General features: G+C 42.8%; 1 protein-coding gene across 4 annotated transcripts in view; it reads right to left on the reverse strand.

Annotated features, from left to right (window-relative positions):
• LOC125903739 (echinoderm microtubule-associated protein-like 6) overlaps positions 1-19961 on the reverse strand; it is a 117176-nt gene that overhangs the window by 38043 nt on the left and 59172 nt on the right. For all 4 annotated transcript variants that reach the window (XM_049600852.1, XM_049600850.1, XM_049600851.1 and 1 more), the window contains exons 8-18: positions 15534-15607; positions 15019-15146; positions 13985-14122; positions 13755-13896; positions 12889-13003; positions 7565-7777; positions 7314-7481; positions 5221-5327; positions 1421-1539; positions 1024-1210; positions 782-887 (exon numbers count right to left, since the gene is read on the reverse strand). In XM_049600852.1, the coding sequence (XP_049456809.1) occupies positions 782-887; positions 1024-1210; positions 1421-1539; positions 5221-5327; positions 7314-7481; positions 7565-7777; positions 12889-13003; positions 13755-13896; positions 13985-14122; positions 15019-15146; positions 15534-15607 (1497 nt within the window). The remainder of the gene's footprint in view (positions 1-781; positions 888-1023; positions 1211-1420; positions 1540-5220; positions 5328-7313; positions 7482-7564; positions 7778-12888; positions 13004-13754; positions 13897-13984; positions 14123-15018; positions 15147-15533; positions 15608-19961) is intronic.

The following is a 19961-nucleotide window of genomic DNA, read 5'->3' on the forward strand; positions in this document are numbered from 1 at the left end:
TTAATCACTGATGTGGAGCCATGAAACTTTGCAGCCCAGGGATGAGGTGACGGCCTACATCGAGTTCAAGGAGGATCCTTTTGAGGTTTTATGGTGGTGAAGGGAGCATGCTAAGATGTTTCCTAACCAGTGAAAGAGCTTTTTCCTCCACTGGATTTGTAATTCAAGAACAGAGAACCTAGCTTAATGTGAGTGACCGTAGCCTGTGTGTGTTTAATCATGGGTGTGGGTCAGGTTGCAGGACTTTTATTAACAGGTGAGGGCGGGTGCGGCTTTGGCTTAGACATAATGACGGGTAACAGGTCGGTTCTGACACTGAGCTTTACGGGTATATTTGGGTGTGGGTTTTCAAAAAGGGCCGGTGCGGGAGTTTAACGCACACAACAGTTATAAATGAAGCCCTAGGTGCATACAGACTACTGCACACACAGGCAGTATGTGGCGCGCTTCAAAACACCCACACACATTGTTTTTCTTTGCTGTTTTCTATACTGCAAACTGAGAGCATCTTGACAAGTGTCATCACAGATCGATGTGTATGAACTCGTCAGGATGCACCACACAGATCATAGCTGTTGTTCCTGACTACCTCCTTCATTAATGCAGATCAAACAGCTGCAGAGAGATTTCAGTCTGGATCAAAGTGGTGGACTGACTGAGTCAAAAAAAGGAGGAGTGTATGTTGACCTGAAGGCCAAAAAGTGAGAAATCTGAGGAGTCACTTTTAAGGACTGAAACCTAAATCAGTCCTCAAAAAGACAGATGTTCACACACAGGTTACCTGAGAAGTCCAGAGCACACACTCCCCTCTGATGGAAACCTCTCAGCAAAGACAAACACTTAAGAGTCTGGATGTCCCACACATGGATGGCTGGGTCCCTCCCCACCTGCACACACACATTACATACTTTTTGAATCCACTGACTGCATTCAAGATTACAAATTTCAAATATATACAGATCATTTATTCAGATCTTGTGTGTGTGTGTGTGTGCGTGCGTGTGTGTGTGTGTGTGCGCACACCTGTCCTGAAGCAGCATAGTCCTTCAGCGGGTGGATGCTGAGGCTCAGTATGTCGTCGTCATGGCCAAGGTAGAAGCGCTGGCTGTGCAGCTGCCGGTTGTAGACCACGCCCACCGCCGCCACGTGGTACAACACCTCCCCGCTCTGAGTGTAGAACAGGTTGTTCCTGCAGTCGTAACCACGGTACCTGCATACACACAACATTCATGTAAAAATAGCGTGATTAAAAATAAAAACCAAACTTTTAAATCCAGGCTTTTTGAGCACTCTACCCACGTTGGGGCCTTTTCTTTAACGTAAAGTGACTCAGGTGCTTGGAAAGCTGCCAGTGAGTAAAGACGTGCAGGTCTGAAAGGGGCTGTAAATATAAACAAGCAGTGACAAACTGAAATGTTACCCGTGCACAAACTGCAGCCGGAGGCCTTGATCTGGTCCTTTTTGTCTCTTCAGAGATCCAACCTGCTGTTTCTTCTCTCTGCTCTGCTGTCGCAACTGAGGCAGGTCCTCCTTATACACCTGCATAAACACACACACACACACACACACACACACACACACACACACACACACAAACACAGAGATGTTCATTTCCTACACATACAACAGAAAATTCTTATTAATGGTTCAACAACTAAAAACTAACATAAAAGTGTTGCTTTGGTCTGAATCAGGGACCAATTTTGTTCCAAAGTTGTATAATTGTCTAGAGTTGGTTCATGTTCTCACGGCAGCATTTACAAGCGGACCAGATAAAGCTCTTGATTGGTCAGAATTTCCATGTGGGAAAAATCCAGGAAGTAAAGCAAACGTTGAAGAAGAGTACACTTGCAAGATAAATGTGACACTTTCTGATGTCACAATGGAGGGACAACTACGCAGGTTGATTTTAGCGCTGCTCATCGTGGACTATATTGCTGTCATTGTTCATTTTAGTCAAACCATACAGTTTGAAAACGAGGTGCGGCTCCAACTAGAAAACAATGTTTTGATGCATTGGATGTGCTGAATGTGCATATTAAGGCAGTACAGGAGGAGGTGCACATTAATAATCCTCCAGGACTGTAACATGCAATTTGCATCAAAATCCATACCATTTCTTAGAGTCATAACTCAGATTTGAACACACTGATACACATATTTTTAGATTTAGGGTGACTTACGCTTCCTGAGGATACTGTCATATCGAGTGTACATCATGAATAAACTCACATAAACTGCTTAGAAATTATAGAATGAAGTTGCTCCTTGTAAGTGCAGAACTTCCTTGAGAATTCATTGTTAACGGATCTGCTAAAAGATAATTTGGCATACTTTAAATGGCACCACTTTGCCAAAATGTAAACATATGCTACACCACTGGATGACTCACTGAATCCATACTTTACACTACCCGTTTACAACCCTCCAAAAATTGTAGTTCCAAAACTTAGAGCCTGTTTATCCCCCAAGCAGAGGTAAGATGAAGAATAATATTAAAGTTAAATGAAAAAAATCTTTATTAATGTTGCACTGTGAATATTTTGTGATGTAAAGTCTCAGAGTGTCCCATCAACAGGATATGAGGTGTCCTGGGTGACGGACAGATTTGTCAGAGATTGCCTTTCCTTCATATGAATAAACTCACATAAACTGCTTAGAAATTATAGAATGAAGTTGCTCCTTGTAAGTGCAGAACTTCCTTGAGAATTCATTGTTAACGGATCTGCTAAAAGATAATTTGGCATACTTTAAATGGCACCACTTTGCCAAAATGTAAACATATGCTACACCAGTGGATGACTCACTGAATCCATACTTTACACTACCCGTTTACAACCCTCCAAAAATTGTAGTTCCAAAACTTAGAGCCTGTTTATCCCCCAAGCAGAGGTAAGATGAAGAATAATATTAAAGTTAAATGAAAAAAATAGTATAATCTTTATTCATGTTGCACTGTGAATATTTTGTGATGTAAAGTCTCAGAGTGTCCCATCAACAGGATATGAGGTGTCCTGGGTGACGGACAGATTTGTCAGAGATTGCCTTTCCTTCATTGATTAACTTCATTTTGAAATGTATTTATCAAGACGATGACATCATAGATCATCTCCTGAAAACCCTTTCATTACAACAAAATAATCGATACATAACCTCAACATAACAGCATGACATCTACTGTCCACGCATTTCTCTGCTTCTCTTTATTAGTTAGAAAATGAAACTGAACACAGCCTGTTTTTCACCCTCAGCAGAAAATACGCCCGCTCATTTTTCATGCAAATTATTCTGTTGAGGAGGTTTGGGACTGGCAGTGCACTTTCTGAATGGGTCCAACAAACATCAAACTTTCAGTCCAGAGATCAGCTGTGAGTTACATCCCATTTGAATGGTGACTGGAATCTAGACTTCATATGTTTTATTCTAAACTTTTCCTGTGCTTTTGTTGCACTGCAACATAAACATAAAAATCGAGAATATAATATCCATATCCATATTCATATTTTCTTTTTCAGGTGTAACCTGACAGAGAATTGGGACACCACTTCCCCTCACGTGCTGCAATATGATGTGAAGGCAGCCAGATTGTAACAAGTGCTAAAATATAAAGAACTGGAAAGTCCCTATAGGGTGGGTGGGGGGGAAGGTGAATGGGTCCAACAAACATCAAACTTTCAGTCCAGAGCCAGCTGTTCACATCCCATGTGAATGGTGAGCCAAACCGTCATATGTTTTATTCTAAACTTAAACATGTGCTTTTGTTGCACAAGAACATAAACATAAAAACGAGATGTTTTACCTACGTTGTAAGTGTATTTTTCAGGTTAACCTGACAGAGAATTGGGACACCACTTCCCCTCATCATACAGTGATGTGAAGGGCCAAGACAAGTTCACTGACAAATTGGCGATATTTGACAAGTTAAGATGAGTACACATTGAGTGGCTCAAATGCCATGGGGAGACACTGCGATATGCTTCTAAAGACACACAGGTTTGGTAAAAAAACAGCCAGGTTCGGTGCCACAAACACTGGTGGAAGCTTTGTGAAAGGCCGCCAAAAAATCAACTGTTGTTGTTGGTCTTAAACAGTGATCTGCAGCTTGTAAGGCATCTTGCCGAGGTGCTGTCCACCATCCCCTCCACCTCCTGATAACAAATGTCAGCTTATACATAATGTCACTTTAGAAACGTTGATATGATACATATGAAATATGCAAATGCAACATATTTGTGCTTTGCAGAAACATATAATGCAAAGATTTTCTTCATGTGAATGGGCTGGAAAAGTCAGAGGATCACCAGAGCAACAATTAATCCTGAGGGGAACATAAATGTCTGAACTACATTTCATTACAATCCATTCAAGTGATATTTCTCTGAAGAAAGAGCAGACTTCACCTTCTGAGCACCATATAGGCAAAATTTCATGGCAATGAATCCAATGCATGTGTAGACATTTAATGACATGCCCAAAATGTCAACCTCACGGAGGCAACAGAGGAAATGTCAGGAGATCACTAAATTGAGTAGGATTCATCATCTGGGGAACATAAATGTCTTTGTATTTTTTTTTTAGCCAATCCATCAAATAGTTGTTGAAATATTTCAGTCTTGACCACGAGGACGAAAAGAAGAGAGGGGGAAACTGAAGGGAGGAAGGATGATAAAAAAAAAACAGGGAGAGTAGGAAGGCAGCTCAAGGATGGGGAAATAAAATAATAATAATAATAATAATAATTCATGTTTTTCTGCTCTTTCCAATTAAACTTTGGAGTTTGTGGTAAATCTAAACACACATGCACTCCTTCTCTTCGTCTGTCATACACACACACACACACACACACACACACACACACACACACACACACTTTGAGCTCTATCTCCAAACAGCACATTGTTGCAACACTGGCACGCGTGCCTGTGACTACTGACGGTAGTCACAGGCACGCGTGCCAGGCAGCGGCTGGCATTGGAGATAAGGTGTGTTTTGGGATTGCCATGGCAACTGCACAGAGCCCTGCTGCGCTGTGGCTGATGGGAATAAGAACGAGGAGCTGATACGGTGCAGCCCTACATTAAAATACACTCAGCAGCAAAAACATTTAAACATGTTCAAAGCAGCTCTGAGAAACCACTTTGGTGCAGTTGAGGGCTCGGTGCCTTGCTCAGGGACTATGGATCACCATGGAAACAGTCGCTTCTGACGTGCAGGCCGTACCTGTCTGTCGTAGTTGATCTGTGTTTCCTGCTCAATGTCCGAGTCGAGCTCTGGGACATCCGACACGTCGCTGTCTGACTCCTCACTGTTTGAGTCCCCATGACTGTCTGCAGAGGACACACAGACAGAGAAGAGTTGTTAAACTCACCGATCTAAACCAGTTTAGGTCCACTCTTGAACCTCCAAAGCCTACTGAAGACACCCATAAACTCTTAAAGAATTCTTAAAAGGTCTGCGAAAGCCTACTATAGACAAGCGGGCAACTACTGGACCCTTGAAATGATCACAAAGGAACTCTAAAGGCAACTCAAGAAAACCTATAACCACCAAATCTGAACTATTTCAAGGACATCTGGAAGTCCCACTAAGATCCGAAAAGCCTACTTAAGGAAAACCGGAACCAGTCCCTTCAGGATACCTTGATTTGTTTTTGTGGCTGTTGTGGCCTGAAAATCACGATTAATTTTTTCTAAAATATTTTGATGCATGGGCGGCACGGTGGTGTGGTGGTTAGCACTCTCGCCTCACAGCAAGAGGGTTGCCGGTTTGATCCTGGGCGTGGGAGCCCTTCTGTGCGGAGTTTGCATGTTCTCCCCATGTCAGCATGGGTTCTCTCCGGGCACTCCGGCTTCCTCCCACAGTCCAAAGACATGCAGATTGGGGACTAGGTTAATTGATAACTCTAAATTGTCCGTAGGTGTGAATGTGAGCGTGAATGGTTGTTTGTCTCTATGTGTCAGCCCTGCGATAGTCTGGCGACCTGTCCAGGGTGTACCCTGCCTCTCACCCGATGTCAGCTGGGATAGGCTCCAGCCCCCCCGCGACCTTCATGAGGATGAAGCGGTTAGAAGATGAATGAATGAATGAATTTTGATGCATGTTATCATATTTTAAAGCATTTGAAAGGCAAGTGAAAATTTCAAAAACAGTATTGATGCTGTCTCGGATTTGGAGCCTATTGTTATGAGCATTCAGTGTTTCCCACAGAATTAGAATCTGTTTGTGATGGTAGGGGTGTGGGTTTCCTTCTGTTCTCTTTGCCCTGTTAGCACAAGCTAACACAGCAGCAGCTGCTAACATCCAACAGTGACCAGTTAAACAGTCCCAACAAACTCACATCAACACCAGAACGACTCAGTTCTGTCATTAAACCCATCAATAAACTTTAGGTAATGTTAGCGGTGTAATGCCAGCAGTTATACCTGTTGCTGTGTGTCACAAGTGCAGCAGTAGCCTCATGAGCAAACAGAGGGAGGGGCAAGAAAAGGAGGGGCTGAGTGAATTAAAACACTGTGTGCAGCTCTACAATAATATGAGATTTCGCCAGTTTTAAATAGTCAAATTTGCAGTAGCGTTATATAACTGGGAGGTTGCCCAGAACTCAAATGGATTGGCTGAATTTGAAATTGGTGCAATTGCAACATCCTAGAGGGACTGAAAAGGATTTCTGAAACTCTCTTGAGGACCGATAAAGGCTTGTCAAGAACAACTGGAGCCTACTCTCATAGAAACCTCTGAAGCCTACCTAAGAAACCCAATACAATATACTCTCATGAGGTCTGCTAAAGACCACCTGGAAACACCTCTGATACCCTTGAAAAGCTCATAATGAGCCCTAAAGCTTAATCAAGAAAACCTGGAAACACTTACAATACCATTGGAACTCAAAGTCTCCTAAAACATGCTCAAGAAAACCTGGAACCATTTTTGAGAGCCTTGAAACTTTCCCAAGGACTTCTAAAGCTGACTGACTTTCCACAACTGGTTCCAGATTAGGCACCGGGTCTGAACCAGCACACAAACTGCCTCAGTGGAAAAGTAGAAACAGACAAATCTCAAGAAACCCAAAGTCCACCAAAGAAGCCATGTTCAGGGCACTTCTAACTTCTTAAAAGATCCCTAAAACCTTCTCAAGAAAACCTGGAACAACTTCACAGAAATCCACAGCCCTGATAGTGACCACTGGAACAACAGCATCTACTCTACTGTAATCTGAACTTGACTCTAATTCCTGAATGACTCCACTTTGTTCTTCTTCCTCTGACCTGCTTCACCCCAAAGATTTCCTACTCAGCTCCACGCAGTTCCCCTACCTTGAATGTTGGTATCCAGTCCTCCATTCATGACCGACTCTGGTAGAAACCTCCACTGGAAGAGGGCGTGGTCAGCCCCACCTGTGGTCAGCACCCACTGCAGGTCATGTGACCAGCGGACATTGGTCACATGGGCCGAGTGACCAATGTACTTCTTGTATTTGGCTCCTTGGAGACAACAGATTACTCACATTTAACAACAAAGCAGAGATGAGAGAGTATAAAGACATGTAAAGAAAGAAGGTAGAGACCTTTCCTCAGACAGGGGAAGCGATAGAGTTTAACGAGACCAAGGTCGTCTCCAGTAACCAGCACGGCAGCAGCATGGTTGGCATCCACAGCGTTGATGTCGGTTAGATTAGAGTATTTAGGCCAGATTCCGCTGACCTCTGAGCCTAGGACGCCACTCCAGGACGCCCAGCACTGACCCTTCACCTCCTCCTTACTGACGATCGGCTTCCCCACTGCAATGAAATAATAAATGAACCTTTTCATTTCTGCAGCACATTTTTCACCAGTTTATCTCTGTGTAGATGCTAACGATAACAAACAGCCTCCATGCACATTTTTATCAGTTAAAATCATTTGTAACGGACAGAAGCGAGAAAAGGAAACGTGGATGGTGCAGATTTTAATCTTCCATACTGTAATCTGTTCCGAGTTGATTTGCAGAGCTGGTTTTCTCTCAGTGGAAGTTTTGTGTGTGGAGACAACTAACAGTCTGTTACATCAGCACTGCCCACACTGTCTCCTGAAGTCTTAAGTGTGTGTTTGATCCTGTCTTTTTTCCTTCATTCGCTCCCTGACTGCTTTTCTTTGCTATTTCTGTCCTAAAAGTCAAAATCCTGAGAGGGATACTTCACCTATTTTCAACCAGCTCTGTATCATGATAATGTGGGTATTAGCCTATGAGTAATCTCTCAAGACAGATTCTGCAATCTACATTGTAGAATCTGTCGGCAGCCCTGTGTGAAAGACGACTGGGGGGGGCGGCTTTGTCTCCAGGAAATGTGTACCTGCAGAAACAGCAAGCTCCGCGTCCATAGCGCGTTCGTAGCGACCGCTCCAGTAATGCCGTCTCGTCAACGTGAAAAAATGTTTTTTTTCCAGCAGATGTCTGAGTTACAACATGATTGAGCTAACTGGAGTAGTTTCATGTCGTATCTGACAACGGGAGGCTTTTAACAGATGACGTCCTGATGTTAGCTTTGCTAACTGTCCCTGTCAGCTGCAGCCACTGATGCTTTCCAGACATTGTGATTTCTCAAAACTGAATAAATACCACACATAGCAACACAAAACTGCTTTGCTAGCTTAATCATGTTGTAACTAAGATATCCACTGGAAAAAATATTTTATTCACGGACCGTTTATTGAGTTATTACCTTATTTTTATACAGTCTATGGTTATAGACAACGCTAATGGCTAACGTTAACAGCTAACGGTTAGCCCAGCTAATCTACGATAACCATATTAATTACGTACACACAGAAATAGTAACGTTTGTTCAGTCATTGTGTTTATAGACTTAACAAACATCAGATTAGTCTACACGGTGATATAGTGACGTGAAAAATGTAACTCTGGTGTTTTTTTTTTGTTTGTTTTTTTTTTACCGATGGATTTCCAGATTGGCCTATGAGTAAATGCCCTCCATCTAACTAGAGCCTAGATCATTTCGCTGGGTCTTGGCTTGTTGCTTGAACTACAGACTGTTCTTCTGCATTTTTGTATTTCCAGACACCCATGCCACCACCACTGACACAAAAGCCATTTCTACACAGAGAGTGCCCTATAGAGCCACATTTTTCATCTCTGTTATATTGCGACTGATCTCAACCTATGCTCTGAGGGTAAGGAGCTTCTGGACCTCATTGATTTCTAAACTTAAGGACCTTTTTGGCCACTGTTCTTCTTTTTTGAGTTGAGTTAGCTGCTAACTGCTATCAGCTACTTTTTAAATCTCCATTTGGTGGGGTGCATGCATAACATGTCACACCCGTGCCATTCTTGATGCCATCCTGCCAGCTGTCCCATTTATACTGACATAGTTTTGGTGTTGTCACTAGCTCCAATACCGGCTTAAGGGCAAGAAAGCTCTGTCTCCTTATTCTGCAATTGTACCTTTTTTTTTTTTTTTTTTTTTTTTTTTTTACAATTGTACCTCTATGTTTTCAGTAACATATTTTAGTGCCCTGTTTAGCTTTAATACTGAGAGATTGTGAACAGGAAGTGGGTGCCATATTGTTTCCTGTATAGTGAAAATGGAGGCTGACAAAACTGAGATCAAACAGTAACAATAAGCAGCGCTGATTAAATATAAACCAGGAATTGTAGCTAAGTGGCCCGTTTCTTGCCTCGGGCCGAGACCTTCTTGAAGAGATCTCGGTCCGGTTGTTTTGGTGTGCAGCCGAGTTCGACTGCTGTGTTCACACCTGCCCAAATGAACTGCACCTAGGGGGCAAACGAACTTGAGTTCAACTGAACCGAATAAAACAGGGCAGGTGTGAAAGCACCCTATGATTTTCATGACACTGAACCCAGCGTTCTATGCCATTTGTGGTTGGCATTTTTTCTGCAATAAAACCTTCCAAAAAATTGGAGGTTTATCTGGGCACATCCGAGACCCCAGGTGAACAAACAAAACATGGCTTGGGAACACCTTGCAATGCCCCAGGAGGACCTGGAAAAAGTTGGTAGGCAGAGGGATGTATGGATGTATGGATGTATGGATGGATGTTTTTTTTTTAATTAATGTATTAACGTTCTGTAATTACATCTCTTTAAATGAATTTGTGCTGGATTCAACCTGGCCTCACATGAACGAGGGATACAAAGGACACAATGCAGCAAATAATCGAACACAGTTTAATCTCATTAATATCAGCCTCACTGTTTACTGCTCACTCTCCTACTTAATGCTAATTCTAACCCACTAATTTCCTGCTGCTGCTGCTTCACATTAAAAGCGTCTCAGAACAAGGGGATGGCGTTCATTGTGAGGCAGACGCAGAAACACAACATATTTATTCCTGAGTTTAGCACTGGTCGCGATCGTTCATCAAAAATGTGTCCAGAAAACCTGACGACAGTGATTTAGCTGATGTTGGTGTCAGTGGACAAGTTGTAAATGTGTCAGGGGATGATGAAGAGTCAGCAGCAGATGAAAAGCTGCACACCTCCAGCTCCTCTCAACATAACCAACTCCTTTCACTGCTGCTGCTGCTGCTGCTGTGAAAACTACTGCCTGTGTGCGCAGCATGAAAACACAATTACTGGCTGACTTCTTTATCAACACAACAAAGACAAAGTAGCTGCTCAAGGAGAGTTTGCTGCCCCCGGAATAGAGTAATGAAGTATTCAAACCGCACTCGCTGTTACCACGGTAACCACAAGTGTCACCAAGTCAACAAGGGCTGAAGGATTTAAACATTTTCATCACTCCATCTTATAATAATTTATGTCACAGTCGGCCTCATGTCTCACTCCATCTCAGTCATTTTATCTTGTCACATCACTGTGTGTCTTCTCCCTCCTCTGACAGGTACACTGGAGACATACCATTTTATTCAGTTCATGAATACATGCATGAATCTGACTCTGTGTGTGTGTGTGTGTGTGTGTGTGTGTGCACTTGTATCTAACAGTGTGTCTTAGCATCATTACACATTCTCCAACAGGGGACTCGGGATCTAAGGGGACATTTTTCAGATCCTCTCTTTGCAAAATTTTGCAAAGAGAGGATCTACAGGTGTGTGAGTTTTATTGTTCATAAAGGCAGGTTTTTGTCTGAAATAAAGTCGCTCATTGCCTAAACTGTCATTCATTTTGACTCATGCAATTATCTTTCACACCTGTCGTTTCAGTTCATTTGGTCGCACCAGAGGAAAGAAATTATGCATTGTTGCATTTTAGTTTTGGTTCAGTTCCTGTTCACACTGACGTTTTGCAATTTAACCAAGAGGAGTAAACATGAAGTCCTGCCGACTGAAAGGTAACTCGTTGATTGGACAGTCTTGGTGTCTGTCATCCTGCATCATCAGGACTCACATGGGGAATTCAAACTAGGAGAAGTAAATGCGGGCGGCACGGTGGTGTGGTGGTTAGCACTCTCGCCTCACAGCAAGAGGGTTGCCGGTTCGATCCCGGGTGTGGGAGCCCTTCTGTGTGGAGTTTGCATGTTCTCCCTGTGTCAGCGTGGGTTCTCTCCGGGCACTCCGGCTTCCTCCCACAGTCCAAAGACATGCAGATTGGGGACTAGGTTAATTGGTAACTCTAAATTGTCCGTAGGTGTGAATGTGAGCGTGAATGGTTGTTTGTCTCTATGTGTCAGCCCTGCGATAGTCTGGTGACCTGTCCAGGGTGTACCCTGCCTCTCGCCCGATGTCAGCTGGGATAGGCTCCAGCTCCCCCGCGACCCTCAAGAGGATGAAGCGGTTAGAAGAAGTAAATGCAGCAGCACTTTAATGCTTCTAACATGTTTATATTTCTGTTCTTTGGTGTCACAAAGAGCTCATAGAGAAATAAGTGATTGTAAGCATTATTAGGAGGCTGTTATTAAGTTGCAAATCAAATGCATGTTATGAATAATGACTAACAGAGACAGGATGAAAGAAAGCGTCTTCTACAGTAATGATTCGGGGCTTTATACTATGGGATCACTGTCATGCACTTTTTAATGGACTTAATGAATAGACAAAGTACACAGAGTTGGATTCAACAATGGCAGTTTTAACGACTTTTTAATCAGGGGAAATACCCTCACTGATGTGCACATGTGTAACCATGGTTACATGTATGCATTAGTATAGGTTATGGGACATCAGAATCAATTATGAGATCACAGACAGATTTCACCATCAGCAGATGGATTTATTGTTGATTTAGCTGTTGCTAAAATCACATATTTATAATCAGAAAATCCTGTGGTTGGTTCGTTTTCTTTCACACCACAATCAAACCGTACCAGAGTTTGTTTGAAAGCGGACAGAGACCCACCTTTTGGTGTAATCTCGGTTCGCTTGTTAGGTCTGCACCAGAGTTCGACTGACAGCTTTAACATCAACCCAAACGAACCATGCTAACAGCACAAACAGACCAGAGTTTGTTTTAACCGGACCACGCAGGTTAGGTGTGAAAGCACCCTAAAGATAATAAGGTTCTTATAGGTACAACATATAAATCAAGAGATCCACATTAGTCCTTAACACACAGCCTACTTTTTCTTGTAAAATTATGATTTTACCTCAAAATATTATAATTTTTTCCTTGGTATGATCATGATTTTTTTTCCCTTTTCTCAAGACTTTATTCTTACAACATCACACCTTTATTCACAAAAGCATTTCGACTAACACTTTGCTTTAAGTGTGAGAGAATGTTTTGTTGTAATTTGTGTGAGATGACCCCCAAAGCGCAGCTTCGTTACTCTGACATCATCATGCATCGCCATGTCCAAAGGCCAGAATGATGCACATCGTTGCCCTGTAAGCAGTAATATGGAAAAATCTCTCTTGATTCTACAAAGTTCCCAAAATTTGAGGAGCATTAGGCTGAAAGACTAGAGAGACTCACTTGGCATTCGGTAGAAGAGGCGTTCTCCAGCGCCGTCGTTGCTCTGCAGGATTTTGCTGTCTGCAGACCAGTCCAGGTGAGTGATGAAACTGGTGGATTTACTGCATTCTCCTACCTGCAGGTAGGCAGGCAGACAGAGGAAATAACCAGTCAGATTGTGAGAGGGAGTTTCTGTTGATTCAGATGAGAGAAAATTCCCAGGCATGGTTTTAAAACTTTAATTTCTAAAGTATTTTTGGACCTCGATTGCTGTTTTCTCAACTCTAAATTAACCTTCACCCCTGAAATGATCATTTATATATCAATAATCTAAGGCTCATTCAGAGGGTTCCCTGTCTGAACTTTGTGTGGGAGTTTGTAAATGTTTTGAAACAGTTTTGGTGTTGGTAAATGTGGTCGTCTATGACTTCAATTTATTCTTTGTTTAACATGGAGGAATGCAAGCACAACAAAGTTCAGTCAGGACCACTTTAGTCAAAGAAACCTTTATTTCCATTTCCAAGTCAGACACAGCATAAAAAGGAGGAGCTGGGGTGGAGGAGGGTTGTGAAGCTGCCTGCAGAGGAAGCAGCAACAGTAGGAAGGCCAGAGCAGTTTAAATAGGGCGCCCTGAATGAGATTCACCTATTGGTTGCATAGAAAGGAATCATGCGATCTATCAGCTGACTCCCTTCCATCAATCAGCTGCTCCATCAGTTGATTGGGCTGTTTGAGATCAGCTGATGTAGCTGGGATGTGAGCTGAGCTTGACATCATGTCCTGCCTGAACTAACGCTATGCTCAGTTTTTCTTCACAAATTAAACGTAACACAGGGGGTAAAGTATTCCTTAATCAACCTAACCTGACGATGTGCCTCCATCCCTACCTTCTTGTATCTTTGGGCGACAGCGTAGATGTCTACGAGCCCGTCGTTGGAGCCGACAGCGAGGTATGCTCCATCTGGAGAGAACTTCATTTCATGGATCACCTCCTTCCTGTCTTTGATGTGAACGACCTCCGTCATGTCTCTGAGACACATTACAATAAAGCAGTGTTAGATTGTAATTCAGTCCATGTTTTTGTGTGTGTGTGTGTGTGTGTGTGTGTGTGTGCTACCTGACTCTCAGCACAGTGAAGGATCCGTCCTTCATGCCCAGAGCCAGCTGGTATCCATCCACGCTGAACGCCACGCTCCGCACCGCCTCCTCCATGTTACAGCGAGCGATGAGGGCGTGATCCACCAGACTCCATAACCTGTGGACACAGTGACAGTCAGATATACATACCTTTAGTCTGATACACACTTCTTATAGACCATTACAGTAACTTAACAACTCATAAGCTTCCCATTACCTGAACTTTAGTCCTGATGTCCACTGTGTTTTACAACCCAGAGGTCGTATTCACAAAATATGTAAAAGTAGCACCTATCTGACCGACAAAGGACAAGTGGCATGTCAGTCTGCCGCATTTCCCCCTAACGCCGCTGGGCGCCGTCAAACTATAACAGCAACCCACCGTGAATCATGCCAGCATTAAAGGATAGCTTTAATCGTCTGTGTCTGACACTGCAATTCACTGTCCAAGCGCCCGATGTTGATGATTTCAGAGTAAGACTTGCTCGTATATATACCTGTGTGTTTCCCTTTCTTCCTTGTCAGTTAGTCTGTGTTCATCCCCGTGTTCTTGGTGTCATTCCCTGCGATGTTTCCTGCCTGGTGTCTTGTGTTGTGTTTGGATTTTTTACCTGAGTTCACCGAATTATCCCGGTAGGTTTTCAGTTAGTTTTGGTTTTGGTTCATTTGGACTTTCTGTTATCCCTCACACCTGCCTGTTGCTCTGCATTTAGGTCCTTCTAAAACTGATACTTGACTGTTGTAGCAATTTATTTAAAAAAAAACCCTATAACTTAAGTCAAAGAAAACGAGAAAACCAGACACGTCTCTCTGTCTTTACTGCTGCTGTTTATCACCTGTGTTCAGCCGACTGTGACTATGTTTATATATAATTGGTCTCTGAGGAGTCTCCTGCAAACAGCGAGCAGATGCTGGAGACGAGCAGAAACCTTCACACCTGTGATCCCTCCCAGTGGAGCGGGAAGCATCTACCTTGTACTGGGCAGCTCCCAGTATGTGTGTTCCTGCACTGACCTGACGGAGCGGTCGTCGCTGCCGGTGACAGCCAGAGGTTTTTTGGGGTGAACGTCCAGCGCCCATAGCTCGCCCTCGCTGTGTCCCTGCATGATCAGCAGCGGCTTGTCCCGATCCCTCACCATCACCTGGACACATGCAGACAGATGCTTCGTCATTTTCTAACACTGTTGCTAAATGATGCTACTTCCAAATGTTAACTATCAAGTTCAGGCTCAGTTTTAAGTACTTTTACTGAAGCACTGTACTTAAATACAAATTCGAGGTACTTACACTCCTAAAAGCACAAAATGTTATTTTCTATCATAGGGGCTTTTCTTAAGTAAATGACCCTTCATTTTTTCATGTGACTGTCACTGACTTGGTATAACCTGTTATAGTGAGGTAAACTACGTAAGGGCCAATGAGGAGCCAGTGTTCACCTCACCAAAATAAAACTCTTAATAGAAAACATCTCTGCAAGAAGGAACAGCATGGGGCTGTTTTTGTTTCCTATCCTTTGTCTCTTTTCTCACCTCAAATATCTCACTATCCTGCGTTCCCGCCAGGATCCGGTCGGCTCGCCAGCAGACGCTACGAATAGATAGACCTGGAGGAGGAAGAGAAGGAGGAAGAGGATTAGATCAGCTGTAAATAAAGGTCATAATATCTGAAGAAACCACAGAACAGACGCCACGAACACCTCGACAGACTTTAAGATTCAAGACAGGAGATGAGGAGGTTGAGAAAGGGTGTAAATCTAAAAACAAAGTGTGCTAGAGGAAAAGAGAAAAGAGTCTAAGAGAGGAAACTGATTAAGGACAAAGAAGGAAAAGATTGTGGAGGAAGGCTACAGAAAAAGAAATGTTGAGACAAGATGGAGGAGGGACTGTGAGTGAAGGATTTAAAAGGAGGAGAAAATCCAGAAAAAAACGAAGAAGGTAAAAAATAAAGAGAGTGGGAGATAAAGAAAGAGAGGAAAGCTGGAGCTGGATTGTTGAGAGAAGATTAAGTCTTGCTGGAAGTGAAGAAAAAAACAGAGCAGCAGAAAACCAGAGTGAGATCGATAATTGTTGATGAGGAGGCGTTTCAGATTCGACCTCTCAGCTCTCATTAACTCCAGCTAATGAGCAGCTCTTCAAACGTTACAGCCTTTTTAGTACAAAATAAATCTGTTTCTCAGACAGTGTTTTCTTGCTGAGCTGCAGTGGAGGGAAAGTAACACAAAGAGAGAGTTTCCTAAATCTTTTACAACCCCAAAACAGTCAGGATGATGTGTCATACATAAATAAACAGAATGCAATGATTCATAAATCGGTTTTGACCTATATTAAAATGAATACAGTACAAAGACAAGATATTTAATGTTCAAACTCATAAACTTCATTATTCTTTTAAGAGGTTGATGCCTGCAATTCTTCACAAAAAGGGCAACAAAATACTGGTTGATATGTAACTGCAGAAGGTCTTTCTTGCTGCCGTCGTGTGCACCCTCCACCTCCCCATCACCACCTAGTCTTTGTGGATTCATCAGCCTCATCTGCCTCATCAGCCTCAGAGTCATCAGCCACCACCACCACCAGTGTCTGGACTCCATGGGGGAATTTATCCTGCTGCTGCTCAGTTGTCCCTCAATCTGAAAATATCTCCCTCTGGTGTCCAAGTGCCAAAACACTTCTGTTAAATCTTAATCAGCACAAATCATCTGTTAATCTGTACATACGTATTCTGTATTAAATATTATATTTAGTCCAATCTTCTGTCTCTCCTGACTGAAATAATGGTAGAATTAATAAGTATTGAAGAGGCATCCTCCAAAGGCTCAGTTGTTCAGAAGCAAGGAAGGCCACTTTGTGTAAAACTGCACGGGCAAACAGTCCAACAGCTTAACAGCAGCTTTTCTCAACGTACAGTTGCAAGGAATGAAGTGATTTCACCATCTACAGTCCATAATATCACCAAGAGATTCAGAGGATCCAGGGAAATCTCAAAACCAATAATGCCCATTGTAGTGTAAAAAGTTTGTGCTCAATGAATCAAGTAACAAGGTTAAGATACCTAAGCTGATTGGGGAATAGAGAAGAGCCATATAATCATGTATAAGGCGTTATAAAAGCTTTGGATCTATATTAGATATCGTCAAGGTACTCATAACACCAGACTATGTAATGTTGTATGCACTTACTGAAAGAATACACCATGTCTTGTTTAATGATGAAACACACACTCAACTGTTGTAACTCACACACACACACTCACATATTGTACTCTTAAGGTTTTATCTTGCACGAAACTAGGAGCACTGTGGACTGTGTAGAAAGTCCCCAGAATTCACATATTTTTTAAAAATAGAGTGAAAATGGAACCAGACCTAAGGGAAGGAGATTTGGGAAATTCCAGGCTGCATTACACCATTAAAAATGGGCCCAATCAGAATTGGACACAAAGAAAAGTTCTCCACCAATAGAATTGGTCCTGAGTGGGAAGGGTTAGCAAAAGAGGTGGAGACTCATTTGAATCTCCACCAGCATGTAAGCTAGGGCTCTGAAAGCAGGATTTTAGTCACACTCCGGGGTCTGACTCACTAAGTTGTATGTGTTGAAGCCTGTTGACACATTAAACTTGATTGCATCGGATTTTGCTTGTTTCCAGTGATTCTTTAAGTGTTTGCAGCTGAACCCAATATACCAAATCGACATTTGAGGACAACAGACAAAGACAAGAGGTTCAAGGTCGGGAGCCTACAGGCCCACTTCCAGGCACCGATTTTTGACACTTCACCATGACCTTCAATCCTTCAGAAGGCACTGCATTAAGACACTGGAGGAACAGGAACACTTTGTAAAATGACTGTAGGTGAACACAGTTTGTCGCTGCATCTACAAATGCAAGTTAAGCCTCTACCATGCAAAGTGAAAGACAAATATCAACAGCATCCAGACTTCTCCCTGTGCTGTTACCTTGTGCGCTTCTAGGATGCTAAAAGCTATGCTGGGGGGTGGGTCTGTGGCTCCTGGTCAGTTCAGTCATACTAGATTGGTGTCAGGAGAGGAGCCACGTGAAAGTCAGCACACTGGCCCTCCAGGCTTGGGGGCGTAGCGCTGACAACGCCACCCCATAAAAAACAAACTGTTACAGTAATTACAACGAGCAAAAGTATTGACACCAGGCACTTAGTAGACCCCAGCCACCAAAACGGTAGCAGGAAAGAGGAAAGAGGGTAAGAGGGTCTACCAGGTCCAAAATCCAAGATTTGCCTTGGAACATGGAATGCCTGAACCATGTACGAGACCACCAAGACAGCACAAGTCCTCAGTCAGATGAAAAGATACCACCTGGACATCCTGGGGATAAGTGACAGTCACCAGACTGCCCCTGAACGCCAAGTGCTGCATGATGGATCTGTCCTTCTCCATTCAGGCCATGAGAACACCCATACATATGGCGTAGCCATCAACAACATCCACAGACTCATCTGAGGTGGACTGACACAAAGAAGAAAAGTGTGCTGTGGTCTGACTGGTCCGTCATGGACGACGTGTCTTTGGGGCTAAAGAGGAAAAGGACCATCCAGATTGTTACCAGATCAAAGTTCAAAGCCAACACCTGTGATGGTATGGGGAAGTGTTAAGGCTCACAGACAGGTTTTAAAGCAACATATGCTGCCATCCAGACGACATCTTTTTCAGAGACATCCCTGCTTAATCCAGCCAGACAATGAGACTCATTCTGCATGTGTTACAACAGCGTGGCTTTGTATGAAAAGAGTGTAGGTACCCATGCTTGCCTGCCTGCAGTCCAGACCTGTCTCCCACTGAACACGTGAGGCGTATAATGAACTGTGGAGCAACTCAAGTTATATATCAAGCAGTAATGGGAAAGAATTACACTTTCAAAACTTCAACAGTACGTGTCCTTAGATCCCAAACACTTAGTGAGTGTTGTTAAAAGTAAAGGTGATGTAACACAGAGGTAAGCATGCCCCTAACACACCTTTCTGATCCCGGCCAACATTGCTGTCTGTAAAAGGCTGCAGCAGGCTGAGTTTAAACTAGACTGATACTGGTATCACATGAAACTAGAAGACTGAGGGTATCCATTATTACCAATCATGTCACGCTAGCTTCTCAAGCAGGGGTTAAATTAATGCTCCAAAGTTAGGTTATATTTTGGTGAGTGAAAATTGAGACTCTTGTGGATTTAATGAGCCCAGCTTTAATTATGTATGATGATATTAGTCCCCATCGTAGCCATTTTAATTGAGAGAAGACCTTTTGGAAATGTGCATCACCATATAAAATGACCTATTGTGACCTCTTGGATGATCACAGCCCTGTGAAACTTAAAAACACCAAACTAGACACTTGAGGCATTCAAAGGATGTTTGGCTTTTATAGGTATATTGACAATAACGGGGGTTTCTCAGCAGTTTCAAGAACATAAGTGCTAGCCATCCAAAAAATGCAACTTTTACAGAAATCTCAACAGCGTGGATTCTTCTGTGACGTTCTTTGAGGTCTTGGTGTCATATGGTGCATTCCCTTTGAAGTCAGAAAGTTGGAATTTAGAAGTTCCCGGTTGAAATTTTTAACCAGAATGCCCTTGAAATCAGATTTCTGACTCAGAAAGTCAGAAGAACCTAAACCACAACCTCAAAATTAAAAACGGCTGCTCTGTGCATCAACAGGTTGAAAGCTGTAGTAATAAGCGGTGTATTAGCACTTCTGTCTCACTTGTGTGTCACAATAACAGCTATACACATAGTACTATCCAACTTGTATCTGTGGACATGTTGCTATGGTGTTTGTATGTGAAAAAATACAGCGTAATGCATTCTTATCAATGGATCTTGTCAAATGGTAGTTAACAATGGCTAACCTGGCTTGAATTGGTATCGCTTACAACAACTTGGTTTATTGACTTGTTGGGGAGTAACATCATATTTTTAAAAGGAAAATATTACA

This window comes from Epinephelus fuscoguttatus, linkage group LG16, assembly GCF_011397635.1.
Source record: "Epinephelus fuscoguttatus linkage group LG16, E.fuscoguttatus.final_Chr_v1".
In the NCBI taxonomy this organism is placed as follows: Eukaryota; Metazoa; Chordata; class Actinopteri; order Perciformes; family Serranidae; genus Epinephelus; species Epinephelus fuscoguttatus.